Source organism: Notamacropus eugenii, chromosome 2 (assembly GCF_028372415.1).
Source record: "Notamacropus eugenii isolate mMacEug1 chromosome 2, mMacEug1.pri_v2, whole genome shotgun sequence".
NCBI lineage: Eukaryota > Metazoa > Chordata > Mammalia > Diprotodontia > Macropodidae > Notamacropus > Notamacropus eugenii.
In genome coordinates, this window is record NC_092873.1 from 215666016 (window position 1) to 215690131 (window position 24116).

General features: G+C 36.8%; 1 protein-coding gene and 1 long non-coding RNA gene across 20 annotated transcripts in view; one reads left to right on the top strand and one right to left on the bottom strand.

The window, feature by feature from the left end:
- LOC140526793 (uncharacterized) overlaps positions 1-23924 on the top strand; it is a 90059-nt gene extending 66135 nt beyond the window's left edge. Inside the window, exons 3-5 of the long non-coding RNA XR_011974528.1 lie at positions 11871-11908; positions 16929-16981; positions 22970-23924. This is a non-coding gene — a long non-coding RNA (uncharacterized lncRNA). The remainder of the gene's footprint in view (positions 1-11870; positions 11909-16928; positions 16982-22969) is intronic.
- Positions 1-24116, bottom strand: part of EPB41L2 (erythrocyte membrane protein band 4.1 like 2) — a 283916-nt gene that overhangs the window by 39756 nt on the left and 220044 nt on the right. For 9 of the 19 annotated variants that reach the window (XM_072643324.1, XM_072643319.1, XM_072643315.1 and 6 more), the window contains 5 exons: positions 23940-24092; positions 23329-23426; positions 13991-14163; positions 6705-6871; positions 1529-1591 (listed from right to left, as the gene is read on the bottom strand). In XM_072643324.1, coding sequence (XP_072499425.1) covers positions 1529-1591; positions 6705-6871; positions 13991-14163; positions 23329-23426; positions 23940-24092 — 654 coding nt within the window. Of the gene's footprint in view, positions 1-1528; positions 1592-1843; positions 1877-1985; positions 2049-4706; positions 5349-6704; positions 6872-13990; positions 14164-23328; positions 23427-23939; positions 24093-24116 lie in introns of all 19 variants that reach the window. The other 10 variants (XM_072643326.1, XM_072643328.1, XM_072643325.1 and 7 more) reach the window with 2 other exon arrangements.

Consider the following 24116-nt stretch of genomic DNA (forward strand, 5'->3'; position numbering starts at 1 on the left):
GAAACTAGTATCTCAAAAGAGCTAACTGAATTGGAATGAATCATGATTTTCCTTTCTTCCTTTCTCTCTCCAACCATAATTAATTTGCTTTTGGTTAATTTTTAAAATTAATTTGAATTTCCCAATCATACAGTGGGAAGTTAGGCAGAGAAGTATACTTGAGGAATGGTGCCAAGTTAAAAAAAAAGACAATAAAAAATAACCAAGAATAGATTGCATTTTTGCAGTCTACAAATTCCAAAGACTGCTTCTGATACCTTAAGGAACAAAAATTACGAAAGTAGCTGCTGCCAGGGGTTATTGTTACCCTTTGCTTAGGGATCTGGGTATACGAGCAGCATTCTGTCATAATCACACATTACCAAGTGTGATGTAGACACAGGCAAGGGAGAAACAGAAAGGGAGCTACTCCAGTTTGACAGCTGCTCATTCTGAGAACAGCAAATCCTACTTATGGGAGTAAATAGTACCTATTAAGCAAAATGCTTTTAGTTGAGTTTTAAGAGTGATTCTTAAATTTTAAAATTCAAGGAACAAATTGTATTCTTTCATGTCTTTAAATCCCTCTCCCTAATACAGAGGGGCAAACCATCATGCATCTCCCAAAATTAGCTATTCCACATTCATGCACAAGCACAGTAGCTGTTTTAGGGACTCATATCACTATTTTTAAAAAACAGAAAATTAAAAACAAAACCAAAAACTAACACCTTTGCATGGCATGGAAAAATTACTGTGGCTTGAGATCAGGCACATTTCTTGGATTTCTTCAAAGCAATGTTATACATTACACTTCGCAGAATTTTAGTAAGTTATGCAAAAATACATTTCTAGCAATTATCAAAGCTGCCAAAAAGCAACCAAAGAGATTAGTCAGATTACTTTGACTCGCAAACCTCTTGTATACATATTACAAAGACTGTCTTAAATATGAAGGGAAAAAAAATTTAAGTTCTGCTGTGACACAGGGAATTCAAGAGCCCACCCCCACCTCCCAACCTCCACAGGATGAATAAATTCTTTGTTTTTTAAATCAATAGAATCTTATCAGCTATCATGCCTTCAAAGAGAATATCTGAATAAATATTTATGTTCCCAATTCCAATTTCTACACAAAAGGTATGGACAAAGACCAATCAGCTAAATGGTAAAGTGATGCATTTTCAGATATCTTAGCATACTGATGGGAACAGAAAGTGAAGAGAAGAGCTTTACAATCTACATCCAGAGATCTGCAGAGAAATAAGTAGGTTTACTTACAAACCCACATCCTATTTTAAAAGGCTTGCTGATCAAAATTTCATTCATTGGTATTTTTCCCAGTTGCCACTTCAAGAACTTCCAAAAGATACATTCTTAGAAGCTACTATAAGAGAATAAGATTGACATCATGCACGCCCAAGTTGCACATCCCCATGCATTTCATGCACTGTGCTCATAAAGGATTGCCAGCCAGCCTGCAGTGACCTCCCATCCTTAGCAGCCTGGCAGCCATGAAAACAGAATGGGTTTCTTAGATTATACAAACCTCCAACATTAAATTGCTATGTCTGACATAAATATTTTCCCCTTCTACTCTCAAGGAATTCTTCTGTGAAATTAAATCACACACAGAGGGGGGGGAAAGGCAAATATAAACATAAATGTATCAACAAGCACCAGAAATGAGCTAGAGTTTGATAATCTGAGACTTTAAAAACAAATGAGAGCAAAAACCAAAGCCACCACTCAAACCAAACTCACAAATACACTCTGCAAGCATCTCCCAAACAATCATGATAGCAAGCAGCAACTATCAGATGTGTAATTTTAGGAAGGGGGAAAAACAAAAAGCATCCACCACCTCCAGCTGTGTTTCCTCTTCTTCAGTCCCCACCTAAAAGGGCACATAGTAAATGACCAGGAAAGAATGAAGTATCAGTGAGATTTCCAAATCAATACAACTGAGCTCCATTTAAGGTTAAAATACCCAGTTCTAACTTTACCAACCTGGATTGTTCAGTCTCAGAAGCAGCTGTAAATGTTAAGCCACTCTGGTCTTCCTTCACCTATGGTGGTTGTACAAATGGCTGAAGTAATCTTTTGCAAGGGTGAAATGGTCAAGATGGAAGCTCCATTGTCTTGCTCTCTCTCTTTTAGCCCCCAAATTGTGTTTTGCTCTTTTGAATGCCTTTCCCATAGGTGAGTGAAACTGGACAGAGTGCAAACCAGCACAGTTCATTGGACACTAGAGCTGGAAATTTTAATGCATGATGAAAAACTGAGGCCCAAATCAGTTAGGTGCCTTGTCCAAGGTCACACAGGTACTTAATGCCAGAGCCTGGATTCAAACTCAGGTATCCTGATTCCAAATCTAGCATTCTTTCCACTCCACCATAATCCTCCCTCAATCACTTCTAATTTTACAAGTCCAAGTTAGTTAGCTAGTTAAACAGAGAATATATAACTTGAAATTAAATTGGGATTTAGCCTTTTTCCTAGGGATAAATGATCTATGCATGTTGTCAAATATTTGAGAATGCTACATTTGAAAAAAGAAACAACACTTTGTATTTGTTTACATCTTTTCAAAAAGCTTCCAATTTTAAATAAAATGTTAGGCTATAGTCACTTTTATAAAGGACAAATAACATCATAAAAGAAAAATTCTTCACTTGGGAGGAAAAATCTTAAACCCCAATAATGTCACACATTAGGAACATCTGAAAAATTCACAGCTTCTCAAGAGAATGCATTTGGAAATCTTGAAATCCATGCAAACAAACAAACAAAAATGACTGAAAGAGGAATAGAAGTGAAGTTCACTAGTTTTGTTATTAATGGAACAATATATTTTTCTCACTTCATTCTCCAAGGATGCAAACATTTGCTTCATTACTGTAAAATTCAACATTTATTAAAGGTTCACTGTGTGCAGGGCACACAGTAAAGTCTAAGTGGCCTGAGTCTTAAAAAATGAAAACTAGATAGCATGCAATTGCTACACTATGAATCATAATGCATTGAAAAAAAACCAACTCAGTTTATATATAAAGGCCATTCTGAATTTAGACAGCACCATCTTCTGAGTTCAAGAAGATCTGCATAGTTTGTCATGTGGTCACAACACTCCCATAAGGGTGAAAGGTACTATCTTTTTATATGTGTAAAAACTGAGGCCCAACAACTCTCCCCCCAAAAAGTCAGTTTCAGAACTATCCCCACCAAGTTCTGAACACTTAAACACTAACATTTCTGTATTATGCATTCAGCTGACTTTCAACAGCACCATTTTCTTCAGAGTAGCAAGACTGATTTCCAAATTATAGTATTTTGTACACATTTGCATTTTAAGTCCATAATAAATGTTTCCAGTTTTTCATAGCCATTAAACACTATTTGCTTATAGTAAACAATGGGATGAAGGCACTAAATTAACCAATAGCACTTATCAAAAGGAAGAACTATCTGTATTTTCTGACTCTGTGGAATAGCAGTTGACTAATTTAGAGATAATTTTAAAAAATTATCTGCTGACCAACAATCAGGTAATAAAAATGGGCAGATTCCAAGTCCTAAGAAAGAATACTAAGATCTTCCACAGTTTCTAAAACTACAATAAAGTTATGAAAACATTCCTATGCTCCTAAGGAAATAACAACAGCATACATTTTCCCCTCTTGGATTACCCAGCACTGAAATTTTAAGATTCATGGATGATTTATGTAAAAACTTATCTGAAACCCACCACAGTCCAATAATACAAGGACTAGAAAGTTTCAAAACTATGGCTGCAATTACATCTTGCAGTTTTAAATCAATACTGTACTATAAATTCCAAACATTTTAAAAGGTTAGGTGAGGAACAAAGGAAGGGGGTTGGGGGCTGGGGAGGAGTAGTTACAATTACTCTTAAAGCCAGAAAGGCTAACAGTATCCAACAATAGTAGAAAGAAACAAATCCAGGTGTATTTTGTACGTGGTGGATTTCTTGAGCACAAGAGTTGGGAGTTAAAAGCCCAGCAGGTATTCACACCAAATATGGTGAACTCCAGAGGTGTATAGGGTAGGGAAGCCTTAAGCACACCAGACCAGATCAGAAATGGAGGAGGTCAAAGATTCCATGACAATCAGCAGTGGGATCAAGCCCATGAGTGGCCACTATAGTTTTAACTTAAAAATGAGAGGGAGACCCAGCCTCCAAAAAAGCAAAGAGGTTGTGGGGGAGGGGAGAATGAAGTTAAGAAATTCTACTACACAAACACCCATCTACACAGCAGCTCCTTCATAGAAACCAAGTTTCCTTTTTAAAGACTAGCATTTATTGGTTGTGTCTATTTAAGAGGAGGAATGAATAATATTCCAGGACCAATGGAGCCGGTAGAAATCATTCAACAATGGCCATTTTTTGTTCCTGTTTCTCTTGTTTTTTAATTACCAGGATTGGCTATGGGTGTACTCCCAAAGTGACTAGTAAATCACGTAATACTTTACTCTGCATAGTTGGGTAGCTATGGCTACAGGCTAGCAATCAATATATTTCTTACATTTACTTCTCATGCACAGATATATTTACTTGTGAACATGAATGAAGCTCTACTTTTCTGAAGATTAGTTGTGAGAAAGTTTATATTTGATGTCAGTAAGCATAACAAGATTCAGTGGGTTTTCATCAAGCTGATGAATTTCAGTCTATGTAGAAGCAATTAAACAACAGGGCTACACACCTCCTCTTCCTCTGCTTTGTCATGCAGGTCATTGTCATAAGAGGTGTTTAATGAAGTTGTCTTAGGCTCCAGGTAGCAGAGAGATAGAGCGAGAGGAAGGGAAAAGGTGAGTGAGAAAGGAACGGACTGAAAAGCAGAAAGCAGCAGCCCAAAGATGAGGAGAAAAGAAGGAATAAATGAAGGTGATGTGATAGGAACATAATGCTGTAGGTCAGCAGGGAGGAAGGAGACGCAAACCTTGGGGAGGCTGGGGAAAGTAAGGTACCCATCTTCATCAAGCAGTGAAGGGAAGTTAGTGGGAAAGCATTTGCAGAAATTGAACGAAAAGTAACCAAACTCAGTATCTTGGTAGTCAGCACCTTTAAGAGTTTTCCCATGGATTGGAGAAGGACAGCGGTGCTTAGCTGGGGATAGGGGAAGATCCAAGACAGAATCAAGGCGGGATACTTCAGTATCACCATGCCCTGAAGTTTCACTTAGAGAACTGAATTCCAAGCTCTCTAGTGTGATTTGATCCACCTCCCCAAAGAGGTCTTCCTCTGAAATGTCGGAAAGCACTTCCATTTCAGGGATTGGCAATAGGTTTGCAGATCGAGATGAAACACAGTAGATGGGTAGTGATGGTGGGTATATGGAAATGGACTATTTATGGTTAAATAAAATAAAATGTATGTTTGTAGGAAAAAAGAAATACATGGGGGGTGGGGGTGAGGGAGGAGAGAAAAAAGAAATGGATAATTAGTGAAAACTTTTACCTAGCAGAATGGAGAGTATTCCCAATAATTAAGTTAAATCAATGACCCAGTTTTTGTTGTTTTTTTAGAAAACTAACTACATTATTTTTATCATATAAAAATGCTAGATGACTAATAATTTAAGTATTATTTCAGAAATGGCAACAAGAAGTTTTTGTGAATTAGTCACTGAGTCCTTACTATAATTACTTTCAACAGGTAGGTACCAATAGAGATTCAAAGCATTAGAAGAAAAGCCATGAGAACAAGCAAGTGTGACTGTCAAACCTGAAAAGGTCTTAAAATTCACCCACACACACACACAAAAAAGTAGAATTCAGTTCAAATTGATCCATCTCTACAAAAATAAAATGCGACTGACCATTTCAGAGACCTCTCTGATCGACTGCTTTGGATAACTCTGAAAGTGGTACTACCAACTTCCTAATAGGTCAAAGTGGCACCCCTGTTTGACACAGTTTATGATATTGAAAAACTAAATGATTTACAAACCATGATCATAACAAATTCTTTGAAACTATAATGTAAAACATTCATTTTTTTTGCTAGGAAAGCAGAGTTAAGCAATCTATCCCGACATTTCAGTTTCAGTAAATGACTACTTTTATGTCTCTTCAGTTCATCCAATTCCCATCCTTAAAACAAAGGTTCAGTTTTGGAAATTATATCTTAAGGTTTTCAGTTTGGAGAATGTAACTAGTAAACATAAGTGTTAAATGAAAATTCCTTTCTGTCAAGATTAAAGCGAACTAATTAATATACATACAGCTGTTTCTCAGAGGGCACTCAAAAGCATATATACAAAATGATACATGAGGAAAAGCCCAACAACATATCATGTTTGCAGCCTTTAATTCAGGAGGGAAAAAGACACATGATCATTAACCTTGAGAAATCCTGAAATCTACCCAACAAACACTCAATGCAGATGTAAAACCCACCACAGTGTTTGTCATTAGAGGGCTCAAATTACATAGCAAGTACATGAAGATAAATCAAGAAATCGAGTTACTAGCTAGCAGGAATGTACAAAACATGTTGCTACCTGAACAGAGTCTAGAGTCAAAATGGACTCAAAAATCTATAACCTTTTAGCATATTTGGTAACAAAATCTGTCAGAGAAAATGATGTAGTAAACTCAAAATGCTTTGATTTCTAATATATCAAATATTACAGATCTGTCTCCAGCATAGGAAAGTGTTTGGTTTTTTTTTTAAACTATATTATTTTGGTTGATCATACCTTTCCTTCAGTAGTAAACTGTAACTGTGAAGTTTTGGTTGGGCTTTTGACCTCCCTTTTGCCATCTCCATCTTGAAATACGCCTTGGCCAGCAACTCCAGGGCCATAAACAGAAACCTCACCAGCAGGGCCAGGGAAATCCTTTTGGTCCATGACACCAATAGGTGCTAGGCAAGAAGAACATGGAGTTATATTTGTTATCATGTATGTTACAAAATCCCATAGGCTGGGCTTTAAAAAGTGTAAACACCTGTTTGCATGTATACCCGATTAAAAGGAAGGAAACACATACTCTCTCTTTGTCTGTCTGTCTGTCTGTCTGTCTGTCTCTCTCTCTCTCTCTCTCCTACCTTCATTTCTCCCTCTTGGTTTCCCTGAAGTCTAGACAACAATCCCAACTTCTACAGGATGACTTTTTGATTCAACCTTTCTAATGCATTCCCCTGTAAATTATTTCTTATTTACCCTATACATGTAGTGTGTTTGTACACATTTGTTTATGTGTTGCCTCTCTTATTAGATTGAGAGTTCCTTGAGGACAGTTCCTGGGACAGTGCAGGCTCCTGATTTACACAGACACCACCCTAGATAAAGCCACCTTCATTCTCTAATCTAAGTTACTGCATTATCTCCTGACCAGGTAGGTCTTTCTCTTCTTCAACCCATCCTCCACAAAGCTCATAAAGTGACATTTCCTTTGCTCAGGAAGGTCCTGAAGCTCTCAGCTCCCCCAAGGATGAAATACAAACTCCCAAGCTGGGCATTTAAAGCCCTTCATGACATGGCTCTCACTGATCTTTGTTCTTCACACAATCTGCATTCCAGCCAAATTGTCCTGTTTACTGTTTCCCCCATACACAATGTTCCAGCTTCCACCTTCATGTCATGACACAATTTGTTCCTATACCTGGAATGCTCTCCGTTCCTCACCTCAAGGAATTCCTACCTTCCTTCCAGGCTTGGGTCAAGGGTCAACTCCTACAAGAAGAGTAATTTGTATATATTCTACCATGTACACATTGTCCCTGCCCTCCAACCTCAATAAAAGGCAAACTTCTAGAAGTTGGGGATGATTTCACTTACATCACTGTATATGCTTGATATATATTTAAATGCTTAACAAATCCTTATAGAATCAATCACTCAACCTCTATTCCACGTGGTCCTGCACTGCCAAAATTCATGGATTTTACTCTCGACAAAGCATTAAAACATATGCTGAGTTTAAAATACACTATACTTAATATCATTAGTCACTCAAATACATCTTAGAGGCCTAATTTGTTTTATTATAGCACTAGTCAATAGGGGGAGCTCTAAGACTAGCTGAGTATAGAAGACAAGGAAAGACCAGAACATCCTTTGTAGGTAATGCTTTAAACAAAACTGCCGCAGAGACTCTGGAAACTCACCTGACAAACCAAAGCTATTAATGCCATAGTTGGTCTATCGTAACTTAATTACTTAAATACTTTATTTCTGTGGGTCACATCTTAAGGATTTGCCTTTCCTATGGCAAAAGATGATTCAGAAAATTTGCAGTAATCCCCAGAACAAGATATTCTCATCTTAGCTTTGAAAAATTCAGTATCCAAACTCAATAAATACTTACTGAATTGACTATGATAAATTTAATTGCAGCAATTTCTGTGTGGATATTTTAATTTTTTTGTTATCTTTCCACAACAGGGTCAATTAGCCAATAGGATGGATTTATAGAATCTGGATTGGAAGGGGCCACAGAAGTCATCAATCCAACAACAAATATCTTAATAAGAATCCTTTCTACAATTTAGCTTGATTTGCTTCCCCCTTTAGCAGAGCATCTAGGTGGTGCTGTGGATAGAATGCTGGTCCTAGAGTGAGGAAGACATTATCTTCCTGAAATCAAATCTGGCCTCAGATATTAGCTATGTGATCCTGGGCAAATCACTTAATCCTGTCTGCCTCTGTTTCCTCATCTATACAATGAGGTGGAAAAAGAAATGGCAAACCACTCCACGAAGTACCTCTGCCAAGAAAACCCCAAATGGAATCACAAAGAGTTGTACACAACTGAAATGAATGAACAGCATTGGGGGTGGGGAGGAAGGGCTCCCACTGTTACCTCCAGGGAGTCTGTTCCACTTTGGAACACCTTTAATTGTTAGGAAACTTTCATTCAAATCAAATCTAAATCTGCATCTTTGCAGCTTCAATCCATTACTTCCAGTAGAAATTATCCTTTAGGTTCCTAACATCTATACAGACACTGAACTATCAAAGATTTGACTCATGCTAGAAAGAAATGCTGAAAAAGTTATGGACTTGTTGCAACTACCAGTTCATGCATTTACTGTCTTCCTTTTCCTTACTGGTACTGTGTTGGATGGCTTTTTTAACTGCTGTTTTTTGTTTTCCTTCGAACTGATTATGTGTGTGTGTATGTACATATGTATAATGTATGTATGTATGTATGTATATATTTTTTCTCTCTCACTCACTTTGCCCTTTAAAGTCAAGCAGAATAAATCCACCAGATAACAACCCTTCAAATACTTGAAAACAGCTATCACGCCTCTTTTAAGTCATCTCCTCTCCAGGATGAGTATCTCTAGTACCTTAACTGATCTTGATATGGTACAAACCCCAAGTTGTTTGCTGTCACATGGACACTTGCTAATTTTATCAATGCCCTATCCTGGGCCTACTAAGTCTTCTTTTCTCATAGGATCATAGATTTAGAACTCAAAGGGACTTTAGAGGCCATCTACTTGCAACCCAGGGGTGGGGAACCTGTGGCCTTGAGGCCCTGTTCTTTGGGTGCAGCCTTTTGACTGAGGACAAGTTTTACAGAACAAATCCTTTCATTAAGGGGATTTTTTCTGTGAAGTTTGGATTCTGTCAAAAGGCTGCACTTGAAGACATAGAGGGCTACATGTGGCCTCGAAGCAACAGGTTCCCCAGCCCTGGTCTAACCCCTCATTCTATAGATAAGAAAACTGAAGCTTAAAAAGTCAAATCATTTGTCCAGTGTTATACAGTTCATCGTGATAGGCAGAACTAAATACTCTAACTGATCCTTAAATGATATTCACAAGGATAGGGATAGTTCCTATCCAATAGGGACACCCATGATTTCAATGGTACAGGGAACTTCCAGATGAAGAAACCCCTCTGCCAATGTAGGTTGGCACCTTTTTCCTACAACTTATGGTATTCTTTATGCAAATCAGGGTCTTAGGCTACATATTTTCTGGTACTCCCACATTATTACTACAATTCAGCTACTAGATCACAAAGTAGGTAGTGAGAAAGGGGAAGAGAGGGGAGGGGAGGAGAAGGAAGGGGAGGGAAGACAGAGGTGCTGATCAGAGAACTACAAGTCATCCCAATTGCACAGTCCATCCCCCTATACTCAAATCATCACTGTGGCCAAGAGGCGGATGAGGATATGGGAAATGAGTTCTCCATTTCTAACTCTCAACTTAGGCTCATATCTTGAGTTTCATTTTTTCCTTCAAGGATGCCCTTGAGTATTCAAGTTTAATCTGATCCTACCCTATATAAAATGAGTTGAGGAATGGGCAGTACAATGTTATGAATGCTATTTATCTTTCTAATAAGAAATATTTTAAATCTTTTATGTCCTCACTTTAAAAAGTAATGTTTATATTTTTAATTTCCTTTTCCTTCTTCATTTACAAGGTTCCAGGTTATAATTTGCTAGATTCTAAGAAGTTATTCACTTGGTTTACCAAAATGTTTGGAAATCCTCAGGATGCATGCCAAATTTTCTTTGGCCTCAGCTCATTTAACATCAAGTACTTCCCATCTTCCCCTTCCTGGCCCAAATCAATCTATAAGCCAAATAGGTTAAATCTGTACAATATTTTGCAACTTTATTACAAATATTTGTCATTTAGTATATGAAGTTAAATGGCAGAATACACCAAATATCAACATGCTTCTATGCTACTTCATCAAAGTTTCCTTGGGCACATGGGAACAGTAGAACTTCGGTTAAAAAAATGCTCTAAGAATAGAGTTCATTTTAAGTCAAGTTGGCCTAGTTGCAAATGAACAAATAAAGACCCATCTAGTAAAGACTGGTTTTTCCTCTGCTGGGCTGGTGGTGGTAGTGAAAAGAGAGGGATGCTCCCATTTCAGAACTTAAGGGAAGAGGAGAGGCTCCCTCTTCCCTAGACACCTAGGAGCTAAGGTGTTATTGCTTCAGGCTAGGCACTGGGCAGGCACCATTCCTCAGAGAGGTAGAAAACCCCTTCTCATTGGAACAAGAAATCAGAAAAAGGTCTTTAAGAAATGGTAGCATTCCCCAACCAGGATAAGAGAACAGGGAAATGTCATCCCAATTAATGTGGAGAGAAAAGCAGGATACTTCATGGGGAGGGAATCAGAGATGCTTCTAAAATATTAAAAAAAAAATCCAAATGCTACGTCAATCAGAGCACATCCTGATAAATGTGGTGTGGAGTACTCAGCATAGAACAGCCTTCTAGTACAAATTTGTTCTGAAGAAGGAAAAGAAAGGTAACTTTACTCCCCAATTGCTCACTATATGTCCAGTCATACATCTGCATGAAAAGCCTTCTATTTTATTTTCCACAATAGCCTTTTTGAGAACACACCCATCTTATGACTTAGAGTATCCAAGACAAAGAGCAAAAAAGAATGAACCACTGTGTAATGTTTGGTGCTTCTATCTGCAAACTCATTGTTTTCAGACACACATCTACTGTGGCCCTCTGTGCTTACTGGCTACACAAGATGGTGGGCTTCCCTAGAAGGAGCTGAGATGCTTCATATGATTCAAGATGATTAACCTGGTATATCACCCATCATAACAGTGTAAAAAGACACTGGATGAGAAGGAAAAATATGCAAAATTCTAGTCCAAGCTCCACCACTTACTAGTTGTGGGACCTTGGGCAAGTTAATTAATTTACTTAGTTTCAGGTTTTTTTCCTCTAGCAAACAGAAATGAGGACTGTTATCTGCCCAGATTACCTTACAAATTCACATGGAGATCAATTAAGATATGGCAGGTAGAAAGTGCTTTGTATGCGGTAAATTATTATTGCAAGATTAGCTGGTTGGTGGCAATGGGAAATAGTTTAAAATGAGACTTATCAGAACACCAAATAATAACAATTTTCTATGTTGCAGGGATTCTGTGTGGCAAGGGGCAAACATGTTCAACCCAGGTTAGTAACTTTTGGTACTTGAATGTCTCAAATGATGAACCAGGGGATAGTTTAACAACTTCTCTAGTGATAAACATAAAAATATGCTGAGAAAATTATTGTAGTTGTAAGTACAATCATTTATTCTAGATTATCTTTTTGCAGTTTTTGGTTTCATGGAAAAAAATGTGGCAGATTCTCCAATGATTACTGTGCTAGAAAATTTAGGAACACTGCATTATTGAAAATGATGGGTTGGGACTGTTTCATTTGATTCTGTGTGCCCATTTGTTTAGCCAAGTGCCTGGCATACAGTAGATGCTTTAAAATGCTTGCTAATATATTGGGACAACTGAGTACCTAAGAAATTTCCTTATGTATGTCTTCTATTTTATATATTGAGCTAATAAAATGTGGTAGGACAGTTGATTCATGTTGAGAAAGCTTTTTAAGAGTGTTGGATTCAGGAGAGTTAAGTTCAAATCCCATTTCAGACATCAGGACTGTGTGACCTTAGACAAATTACTTAAATTCTCAGAGTTTCCATTTATAAGGGAATAATAATACTTGCACTATCTCAATAGGCTGCAGTGAAGAAACTCTTAGCAAACATTAAAACATTAGAAAAATGCAAATAATCTAAATGAATTCCTATTTTGTAAAGGTTATCAAAAAGGTGTTTTCACAAAACAATAAATTTATAGTGATTTAGTTTCTAGTAATCCAATTGACTTCCAGTGAGAACCAGCAACCAACTATTTTTTTTAAATGAGACTAGTAATTTAAAATCCTTCTTCTGTATCCCTCATGTATTGGAAACTATATTTGGAGGATGTATTTCTTTGGGTAATAAACTATCTGCATTGATCATATCTTACTCATGCATAGGTAGGGAGAAGTAATACTAACCTATCTCTACAAAGGAGACACATGGAAAAAAGATAAGAAAAAAGAGAAACAAAAAAAGACAAAAGCAAGTGAAGGAAAAAAGAGAAAAAGAAGAGAGGTAAGGAAGCCACACAGATGAATAAATGAAAATGCTATGGGTCAGGCACTCAATGATAGGGATAAAAACAAGAAAAATAGAGTTAGCCTTGCCTTCAAAAAGCTAGGTTTCTAATACAGGGAGATACCACAACAGAAGTGTGGAAGGATAAGGAAGAATATTTTGGTTTCAAAAGTCCACACAAGAATGTAAGCAGAATAGGAGAACAGAATGATATGGTCTATCCAAAAGCAATGGCAGTCTTGATGTGATTCTGGATCTTAAAAAAGGAGAGAAAACTAAAACTGAATATTGAAGTATATGTACTTCTTTTCACTACAAATATAAAGACAATAATTATATTATTTATATATTTTTTGATCCATCAACATTTTATGCAATCTCACTCCATATTAATAAAAATACCAAATAAGCTATCTACAGAACAATTTTGTTCATGATTTTACATGCTGCAATATGCTATACATGCTATGAACATGTCAATTCCTTTTAAATTATATACTGGAAACATGGCATATCTATGGAAGTATGGAATTAAAATTTTACCACTATTTACATTTTAATTGAAGTCTCATAGAAGCAAAAATGTTTTCGAGGCAAAACAGCTACAGTAAATTCTAGGTTGCTGAGGCTCTTGTCAACTGGAAATAGTTACTAACAATCATTTCTACACATGTGTATCACAAAGAGACTTAATGATCATTATTATTCCCCCAAGTAAGAAAAGATCATGAAATATCATCAAAATATAAGAAATACTGAAACATATATATATGAACATTTGAACCATTAATGTATTTTCTTATACCTTAAGACTTGGCAATTTACATATATATATATGATAAAAACTATGTTATCTAAATAATACAGCTTAACATATTTGTCAGAAGAGTTCTTAATCTACGATCTGTGAACTTAAAAAAGTGATAACTATATTTCAGTATAATTGGTTTCCTTGGTAATCTTACATATTTCATTTTATGGATTTAAAAACTTTTTTTTCAGGAACAGGGCTCATAGAGTTGACCAGATTGCCAAAGGGGTCATTATAGTAAAAAGGAAAGTAATTCCTTCTCTATAATTACTTATTTTCTTACCTCCATCCAGACTTCTTGAGACCCGTTTGCTGGAGGTACGCTCAAAATATGGAGCTGGTCTGTCTATGAGGGTGCTTGCCTGTCGGGTCTGTGCTTGAGTACGGCCACTATATCGGAACTTAGACCCCAAAGTGAGGAACTTAGCCTTTGGTGGCTGTTCTGGTGACACAAGCCTATATGAGACAAAATTATAAAATTACAATTTGCAGCTATGATTCAGAAGAAAACCTTGTAATTTTTGAAGGTTTAATTCTCTACTAAGCATCTAAGTTTTCAAATAGAGTGTAGTTACTCAATTTTGAAAATGGAAGAGTCCCAAGGGTGGAGAACCTGGGTCTCAAGGCTACATGTGGCCCTCTAGGTCCTCAAGTGTGGCCCTTTGCCTGAATACAAACTTCACAGAACAAATCTCCTTAATAAAAGGATTTATTCTGTAAAACCTGGATTCAGTCAAAAAGGCTGCACCCAAGGACCTAGGAGGCCACAGTTCCCCACCCTTAAAAAAGATAATTACTCACAAGTAATATCGTGTGCTCTAAAGTAGGCTCGTAAATAAAACCAGACATTCCCAGTCCTCCCATCTTATTTCCCTCATACAGAAATAAAACAATAAGAAAGATAAAACCTTTATAAAAAGACTACTTACTATGTCCTTATTATTTACTTGCTACTTACTACTAAGCTAAGCATTTTACAAATATTATCCATCTGATTCCAGTAAATTTGTGAACTAAGCATTATCGCCATTTTAAGTTGAGGAAAATGAGGCAGACTGCTTTGGTCACTACCCAGGGTCACATAAAACAGTGAGGCCACATTTCAACTCATCTTTCTAATTTCAGGGCCAGCACTCTATCTGCTATAACACCTATCTGCTTCTAACAAAATGAATAAAAATCAATATTCTTTCCTATGCTTTTGAACTATGATAAATATCTAAGGCTGTAGTCAAGATCATAGTCACAGGGGTCTTATAATGCTTATGGTTCTATATGTTACAGGGGTATAATCCTAAAGACTGAATCTTTGCTTTTGGCTATAAAATTGCCAAGTAATTTGTTTTTAGTTTTTATTTGTGAAGCTTAAAGATATTTCTACTACAAAAATACCAGACAATTCATTGGATCTACTCCACTGAATAATTCTTTCCTGTGAAAAAAAAAAAAAACAGAATGAAAGTAGACCAGCACAGATGACTAACATGTTTGCTTGCCAGAATGATTCCATCACTTAAGCCCTGAGTTCATGAAATGAATGATAAGTCAACACTGTAGAATATGACACTATGGTAGACTGATGCAATTTTAAATAGAAGGAAAAAACCCACAAAACTTTTAGGCTACTAGTAGATGAGAACTGTATAGCCTAGCCAATCTATACCAGGAATGCTAGAATATGAATTCAGATATACATCCTTCATTGTGATAACAGGGTACACTGGAAAGAGTGCAGAACCTAGACTCAGGAATATATGAGTTCAAATCCCACCTCTGACATTAGCAGTGTGACCATGGGGTACATTTCTCAAGCATGGAAACACTATTAAATACCAGCTACCACAATATGGTCAAGAACAAACCAAAGAGATTAACTGTGAAATTCAAAATTTGCCTCAACACAGTTCTTGATTTTTTCAATCAACTAATGGGTTTTAGCCAACCATTTTATACAATGTGAGGAACACGGCAAGCTGTTTTCCTTAATCTGTCAACAATCATTAACATGCTGATAGCACTTTACAGTTGTAAAATAATTTGCTTACATTATCTCATTTGATCTTTACAACCATCTGTGGGCAGGTGTTTTTATTTCCATTTTGCAGATGAGAAAACTGATACTCTGAAAAACAAAATGATTTGCCCTAGGCCACCCTACTTCTCAGAATTAGTCTACATGGTACAATTCTATACAGCTCTACTAGCTCCATTTCTGCTTTAATTTTAGAAATCTTTTAGTGCCTTTTCATCAATGATGAGCAAGTGCCTCGAGGCAATAAGAGACTGAGCATGCCAATGTGCCAAGCAATCCCTGGCAGCCTCCCAAATGCTCAGTATTCTCAATCCATGCAATGCCAAAAAGTCTCTAGAATAGCAAAACATCAAAATCAAGCCAGTTACTAAGACAAACTGAATTACATTTTTGAATGTTTGGCCCTAAATCTCCTAATCCACTTTTGAGTGACTGCTACTCTATTGGGCCTCTAATTTTCTAATGATGATGGTGATAATGATAGCTTTTATGCAGCATTTCAAGCTATACAAAGAACATGTTTTCTTGCTTACTTACACTTGAGGAGAAGTGGTAGGGATAAGTACATGAAATTAGATTATGCCTATGACAATAGGCCCCGTGGTTGGAGAAATGAGGTAACCAAGAAGGTAATGCTACAGGGAGGGGAAAGTAAGCAGATTAGCTGGCAGTTTCGTATTTTGAATGATTCTTATTATGCTACATAAGATTGGTTGTTTCTTCATATTGGTATACAAAAATTTATATTAACCAACTTTTAATAGACTCAGGCAACATAAAGTCCATGCTTATCTTCATTCATGAAACATTTTTTGGCAATAATATTTATACTAAATCACTGGGTTATTTTTAAGGAAAACTGGTTTGTCAATAATATAACTGCAATTCATTAATGTATTTAATTTTAACAAGAAGAACAATTATCTATAAAAACATACCTCAAAAGAAAAACATAGGCATTCATGATCCAAAAAGAAATCTTTAAAAATGATCAATAGGACAAAAAAGTGAACTAGACATATTAGTTACATTAAATTTATTGAAATCTTAATGTAAAAAATATTAAAATAATATATAATATTAAAATATATGCATGTTAGATATTATATAAATACATGTTACATATATATAATATGAAAAATGTACATATATTTTTTAAAAGATTGAATTTTATCTTCCTCTTTCATAGGATGAAGAAAGATTGAAGAACTCATATTTCAAGGAGGAAAAAATTGAGGAAAAGTAATTTTTTGGATTTTTCTCCCATACCAATAATTAGGTCCTTGGGGGTGGAAAGGGTCCTGCTTTTTCTCTTTTGTATGTCTCTCCTGGAGATTCATGACAAGGTTATTAAGAACAAATGATAACTTATGGTAAGCCTAAATGCCCCAACAATATCCATACAATGTCAAGAGAACAAGAAGAAGGCTCCTGAGAGAAATTTCTAAGAGAATACAAAAGAGCTGAACAGGAGAGGGGCCACAGTCTGCATCACTGGAAGTATACACATGAATGAGATCATAAGTCTATTAATGTTATCTCTCCATATCAAATAAAGTAGGGGTCTACACCTAAAATGATTTACAGTTAGCAACTGATAATCTGCCTAAATAGAATCTTCAATGGTTAGCCTACTCCTCTGTCATACTTTTCTCTATCCTAGGGCTTCTGACCTTCCAGCTGCTGTATAAACTCTCACTGCTTGCATCCTCTCTACATGCCTCCTCAACCCTTTTCCTCAAGTTCCACTCTAGAACTACCTATTCCTTTTTCATTGTGCTGTCTGAAATCTCTGCTACATAGCTAATAAACTTGCTTTCATTTTAAACCTTTTCTTTTCTCACTGCTTCAATTTTTCTGGCACATACCAAGACCTGACTCAATCCCAAAGACAGGGCATCCCTGGTTACCCTTTCCAGCTCCTGTTGTATTTTCTCTCACACACCTTGACTGAATGACCATGTTGGAGGGATTTGGAATACTCCTTGCAAGGTTCATTCAATCCATATTTATCATCCAATCAAGATGCCAGAAACTATCATATATATATGCACCCCCCCAAAACACTCTCCTTCCTTCCTCAGTAAATCAGTGTCTACCTCACAGTCTCTCTCTACTGTAACTCCTGATCTCATGCTAGGGAACCATACATACAAGAGGATATACCTTTGATCTTACCATTACACAGAAATGGGTCACTCCCATGTTCATGAACTCCAAAGTTCTTTTATCTGATCATAATTTTTTATCATCTCCTACTTCCCTTTGCCTTTCAACCACTATTCCTTTTTCTCCTCCCACCACAACCACCAACCCCTCCACACTTTAGTTCTTTCCAAGGCCACACAGCCCTATACTTGCTACACTCTTCTCCCTGCCCCATCTCAACCACTTGGTGAATTTAATTCTACCCCATTATTGTCATGTTTGTCCTTCATTCTCGAAGGACAACGACATCAAGATGATAACATGACTTGCTCTTGACTCTGACTGAGGGAGAGCTGTGCAAGTTCACCAATATCACTTTCTGCTCCAGAGTCATCTGGGTCCAGTGACCTGAAATTCATCAGGATGACTGAAGATGGCCCAGGATGCAATGGGAGACCCTGGCCCTTTTAGACTAAGGCCTTTTCAGGTTCTCACTTTCAGTGAGATATATCTATTCAATGAATGCCCTTCTTTAAGTTACTGAAGGGATGGTCCCTTAAATAAAAAAAATTAAACTGGGAGAAGACCCTCAAAGTTCCTGGGTAAAAAAGAAAAAATTACTATTTAGTTATTACATTCACTCTGTGGTAGATGGGGACTAGTTGTCCAGTCTATGAGCTCCAGAGTGAACTGGGTTTAAGGCTTGATCTTCGTGCAAAAAAATGTAGCCAGTAAACCCAAAGGAAAAAAGGCAGCTTATGGCCATGGCGTGTACCTTCCCTGGGAAGGATAGGGGAGGGGAGGGAAGAAGAGAGAAAGAGGGAGAAGAAGGAGAAGAAGAGGACAGAATTCTACCCTATACTTTACACCTGAATACCTCAGTCCCTTAATCCTACTGAATGCCTTTCCAAGTCCCAGGTTGGGAATACTACCATCCACTCCTACTTCCATGTTCCTGAATATAACTGGAAAAAATCAAGAAACCACTATGACTGTATGCACTAAAAATTTATGTTAAACAATCTAAATGGGGGCCTAACTATGGCAAGGTATTCTTTTTACAACCCCGATTGATTCATCATCCCACTTACCACAAGAGCCTTTCCAAATTTTATTTCTCCCCACACCCCAATGGCTCCCACTTTCCTCATTCTCTAAGCTACAAACTTTGCCTTATAATTTATTGAAAAAACTGGGGTCCCTCTTTAAGATTTCCTCTTTTCTCCTCCTCCTCATCTCACATCTCTCAGATGCCATCTGCCACTGCTGGCTCCTTCACCCAAATCTGACATGAGGAGTTGAAGATGGTCTTCTTGCCAAAGCAGACTCCTCAACAAGCACAAATGACTCCATTCCATCCAATCTTCTCCAGCAGCTGCCCCCTCTATCATCCTCCCTTTCTCACTAATCTCTAATCTTTCTCTACTGACTGCTTCTCTACTATCCACACACACCCAGGTTTCCTCCATGGCCCCCAAAGCCATCACCTGATCCATCCTTGATAGCTATTAGCCCTGTGAGTTATTATCCTTTATCCTTCTTCGTCATTTAGTGACTGAATTCTTGAGGAAACTGTCCTACATATATATATGGCCTATCTCAATCCTCACCCTTCTTGGCCTATCTGAGGCCTCCAATGTTCTCAAGCATCCTCTCTTCCCTTGGTCATTCTTTCTTCTCTAGGTTTTTGTTAGCTTGTGTCTCCTGTTCTCCTCCTTTGCCTCTTCCTTTCCTTTTCTCCTCCTTTGCTGGCTCTTTATCCAGTTCTCGCCCAGTAATTATTGCTTTCTCCTTTGCCCTCTGCTTCTCTTCTATAATTCCTTGGCGGTTTCATCAGTTTCAGTGGATTCAATTATAATTAATATGTATATGATTCTCAGGTCTATAACCTCTTTGTTGATCTTCAGTCTCATATCTCCAACTGCATATTAGAAATCCAGAACTGGATTATTTCCACAGATACCTTGAGTTCAGCATGTTCAAAACTGAACTCATTATCTCTTCCCCAAACCCTCCCTTCTTCCCAACTTATTTATCCCTATGAAGAGTAGCCCTCAGGTTCATAACCTCAACGTTAGTCTCAAACTTCCCCTCCATTATACAATCTGGTGCCAAATCTTGTAGATTCTATCTTTAATACTTCTCATATATGTCCCTTTCTCTCCTCTTACTTAGTCGTGCAGCCTCTAATCATCTTTGGTCCATGTTACTGCAACAGACTTCTAAGCTTGTCTCCCCATTTCAAGTGTCTCCTCACTTCATTCCATCATCTACTCAGATGACAAAGAGATCTTCCTAAAGCACAGATCTAACCCTATCATCTCCCTATTCAAAAAACTCCAATGGCTTTTTATTACCCCCAGGACCAAATAAAAAATCCTGTAATTGGCTTTTAAAGCCCTTCACAAGCTAGCCCCCTTCTGCCTTTCCAGTCTTATACTTTACTCCCTTCCACCTTCATTCATTCATTCAATAAACGTTTATAAAGCATCTATTATGTTCCAGGCACTGTGCTAAGTGCTAAGGATACAAAAAGAGGCAAAAGACAAACTGCCCTCGATGAGCTTATGTTCTAAAGACCAACAAGGGCTTCTTGCTGTTCCTCACACAAAATTCCATCTCTCCACTCCATGCTTTGTCACTGGCTTCCTCCCAATGCCTGGAATTACTCTGTGGTCACCTCTACCATGGGGCTTCCCTTGCTTTCTTCAAGACTCCGCTCAAATCCTACCTTCTGCAAGACATCTTTCCCAATTTCATTCTTACTCTCAAACTGTTAGAGCCTTCTTTCTCAGATTACCTCCAATGAACCCTCTATGTGTCTTGTATGTACATAGATAATACTGGCATGCAATCTCCTTCACTTGCCTTTCTTTTTATCTCCAGAACTGAGGGTGGAATACAAAGATCTCCAAATACTTGTGCCTGGCACAAAATAGGTGCTCAATTAATACTTGATGAGTTAAGGAGCTTTCAAATTAACCACAAGGGAAAATTCTAAGACATTTATAAAATATTATTTTAGTTTTTCTTTTTGGGTGTTTCCTATGTAGTCTAGGTCTAGAACTATATCCTCTCTCTGTTTCTGTCTTTCTGTCTCTCTCTCCCCCTTTTTCTCTTGTTATGATAATAAAGAAACAGGTGATTCTGAGTCATAGTTCTTCCATTTAATATTAGAATCCTACCACAATTAAGTATAATTATACAATAGTTTAAATAGGAAAAATGGTCATACAAAAGAACACAAAGAAATCCTTTCAATTATGAAGGGAGGTAGTAGAATACAACCTATACAGGTCAGGATGCACAATCAGGTAAAAACTTTAATCAAAACACTCACATGAGAATAAGGAGAATCCTATAAAGCCTACAAAGTCATTTCTATGCAAGTTCCTTACATTGGTTGGGAAAACTGGTTTTCTTTTCAAAGCATATTACAATGATTTTGTCTAGGTACATTTTATTAAAGGCATTTTGTAAACATCACAGATCCATTCTCAGGTCTCAAATTCTAGAGAAAAGTTTTAGGTTTTGCATGAAGTTGTGAGTCGTCATCTTGTACAAAGAAAACACAAAAGATGTAACTTCTGGACAACTGAATTTATAGTCTTTCAAACTAGGATGAAAAGCTCTCTGAAGCTTCCTATTTCAATGGGTATTACATTCTCTTGCACAAACTTCCAGAATATGACTGTGACTAGAAATTTTCTAATGACATAGCAAGTCCTAGGGGAATTCTGTCTCAAATAGAAAGAGACTAGCTGTTTCTTTAATAAAAATGTGCTATGCTGAGCAAATATGAATATAAACCTACCTGAAGTATTTCCTAGAAAATACGAGGAGAGAGGGAACCCAAAAATATTTCAATAATATTTATCTTTTTTGGATCAGAAAACATTTGTTTTCTTCAGATAGAATATCTTTCACTCCCAGGCCCTCTCTATTATACATTGTGATAAAATATATCCATCAGCCAGAAATTTACTCTAAGACATTAAAGTTAAAATAAAAATACTAAAATTCATATGGACTAAAAAAATTCTTTGAGCAAGAGCAAAGGAATAAGACATTAAAAAGGAAATCTACTTATACAGATTTCATCTCTTAAGGTATATATTTACATTGACATAAGACTTAGCAATGCAAACATTACTAAAGGTTCCCTTGAAAAAGAAATAAAAGGGATTTTTAAAATCCTAATGATTAAAAAAGGCAAAGTCACATATATTAGCACCAGTGCCATCATTTAAAAACTTTTATTTAATAAACTACGGTCTTATTACTACGGGCAACTTAGTATCAACATGCAAAATTTAATGTTTCTTCATTTCAATAAAATATGACTTGAAAATTTTCAGAAAGCACCCTGCTAGTACATATATCCTCGTGCACATAAAGTAGCCTTGTATTCTGTCTGATCTGATATTAAAGGAAAAATGTACTTGCTTTTTAACTGCCTTTACGTGAAAATTAGGACTATTATTTTTAAAAGAAATCCATGGTTTTAAAAAAAATGCTTCCATTAAAAAATTATTGATTTAAAAAAATACAAAAATTAAAATTTGTTTTACAAAGTCCAATCAAATTTATTTTTAAAATGTTTAAATGAAAGTTTTTTCCCCAATATTTGGGATCTTAAGTTGATGTTTACAAATAAATTCCCAAAATCAGGTTCATGGGGCTTTGGCGGTGGAGGAAGAGGAGATATGAGAAGCCTATCGTTTCTGCTTCTCCACTGCAGTGGCCATGATAAAATACGTAAGGCTTTATGTCATCTATGGAAGAAGAAGAAACTTGCCTCAGAAATGACTCTAAAAGAGTTAGATAGATTTTTTTTACCAGAAGTCCTGAGGCTTGAATAAATGGTACTGGACGGCAGTAGCACATGCCACCATTACCAAACAAATTCATTACTCAGTAGCCACTTTTTTTTCTGGCTGGTAGAAGCAAAACTCTTTTGGGCATCAGGATATTCACTCAACAAAAGAGTAAAGCCAACGATTCAAAGATACTAAGGGTTTTAAAAAAAACCTATTGACTTACATTAATTAAAATACTGTGAATTTTTGTTATGTTGTTCAGGTGTTTCAGCTGTGTCTGACTCTTCGTGATGTGATCCCATTTGGGGTTTTCTTGTCAAGGATACTGGAGTGGCTTGCCATTTCCTTCTTCAGCTCATTTCACAAATGAGGAAATCGAAGCAAAAAGGGTTAAGTGACTTGCTCGAGGTCACACAGCTAGTATCCGAGGCTGGATTTGAACTCAGGCCTTCCTGACTCCAGGCCCAGCAACTCTATGTACCATATACTGCAATTTCTACCTTATATTCAACTGAACATGAAGGGAGAAGTCTGGATACACACATAGTTAAGAAAGATGAAACTAACCCATACATTCTTTCCTGACAGAGTAATTCCACCAATTGTGTCTCCTAAAATTACCTGTAGAAAGTATGATGCTCCACACACACTTTCCATAATCTTTTAGCAGCCCGGTGGTTTGGCAGTTTGAACCCAATGGTGCTCTCAAACTGTTCCAGCTGGAATGAATCCACAAAACAAATTAGCACATTTAAAAGTTCATCACTGACCAGTACCAGGGCTTCTAGGTTTCTATCAGTAGTAATTAGTAATTACCCTTTCTTGAGAAAGGCAAAAGGCTAGTTGCCACATACTTAATAATGTCACTGCACCAGATGGATATCTTGTGCACTGTAATAATAACAGAATTTTCTGTTTTCATAGACATAAAAACCTACTCAAATAAGCTTATTATATTTAAGTGTACCCTGAAAGTTATCAATCCTTTCACATATCTTTAATATTCCTTTCCTATTGATTTCCTTTTTAATTACAGGAATGTAATTAGAGAAAGGATTAATGCTGGAAAAAACTATTTTTGGGAAATGACCAACTGTTCATTAGATTTAAATTATTGTAAGAAAAAGTGATTTAAATATAAAAAACTTGTTTACTGTAAAAGCAATTAAAACTGAGAAACATGGAATTAACTGATTAAAGACACTCATAAAAACTGACTCCACACTGCTCACCTCTGCTGGCCTGACTTTAATGTAGAAATTACTGCGCTTATAGGAGATTTTCAGGATTTTAGGCCAGGCAAATCGATTAATTCTGAGTCTGTCCTTATAAATAAGCAGTCCATTAGCACATACACCCAGCTTGATGTCCACACCTTCTGAATCCTACCAAACACAAAGTATTGAATG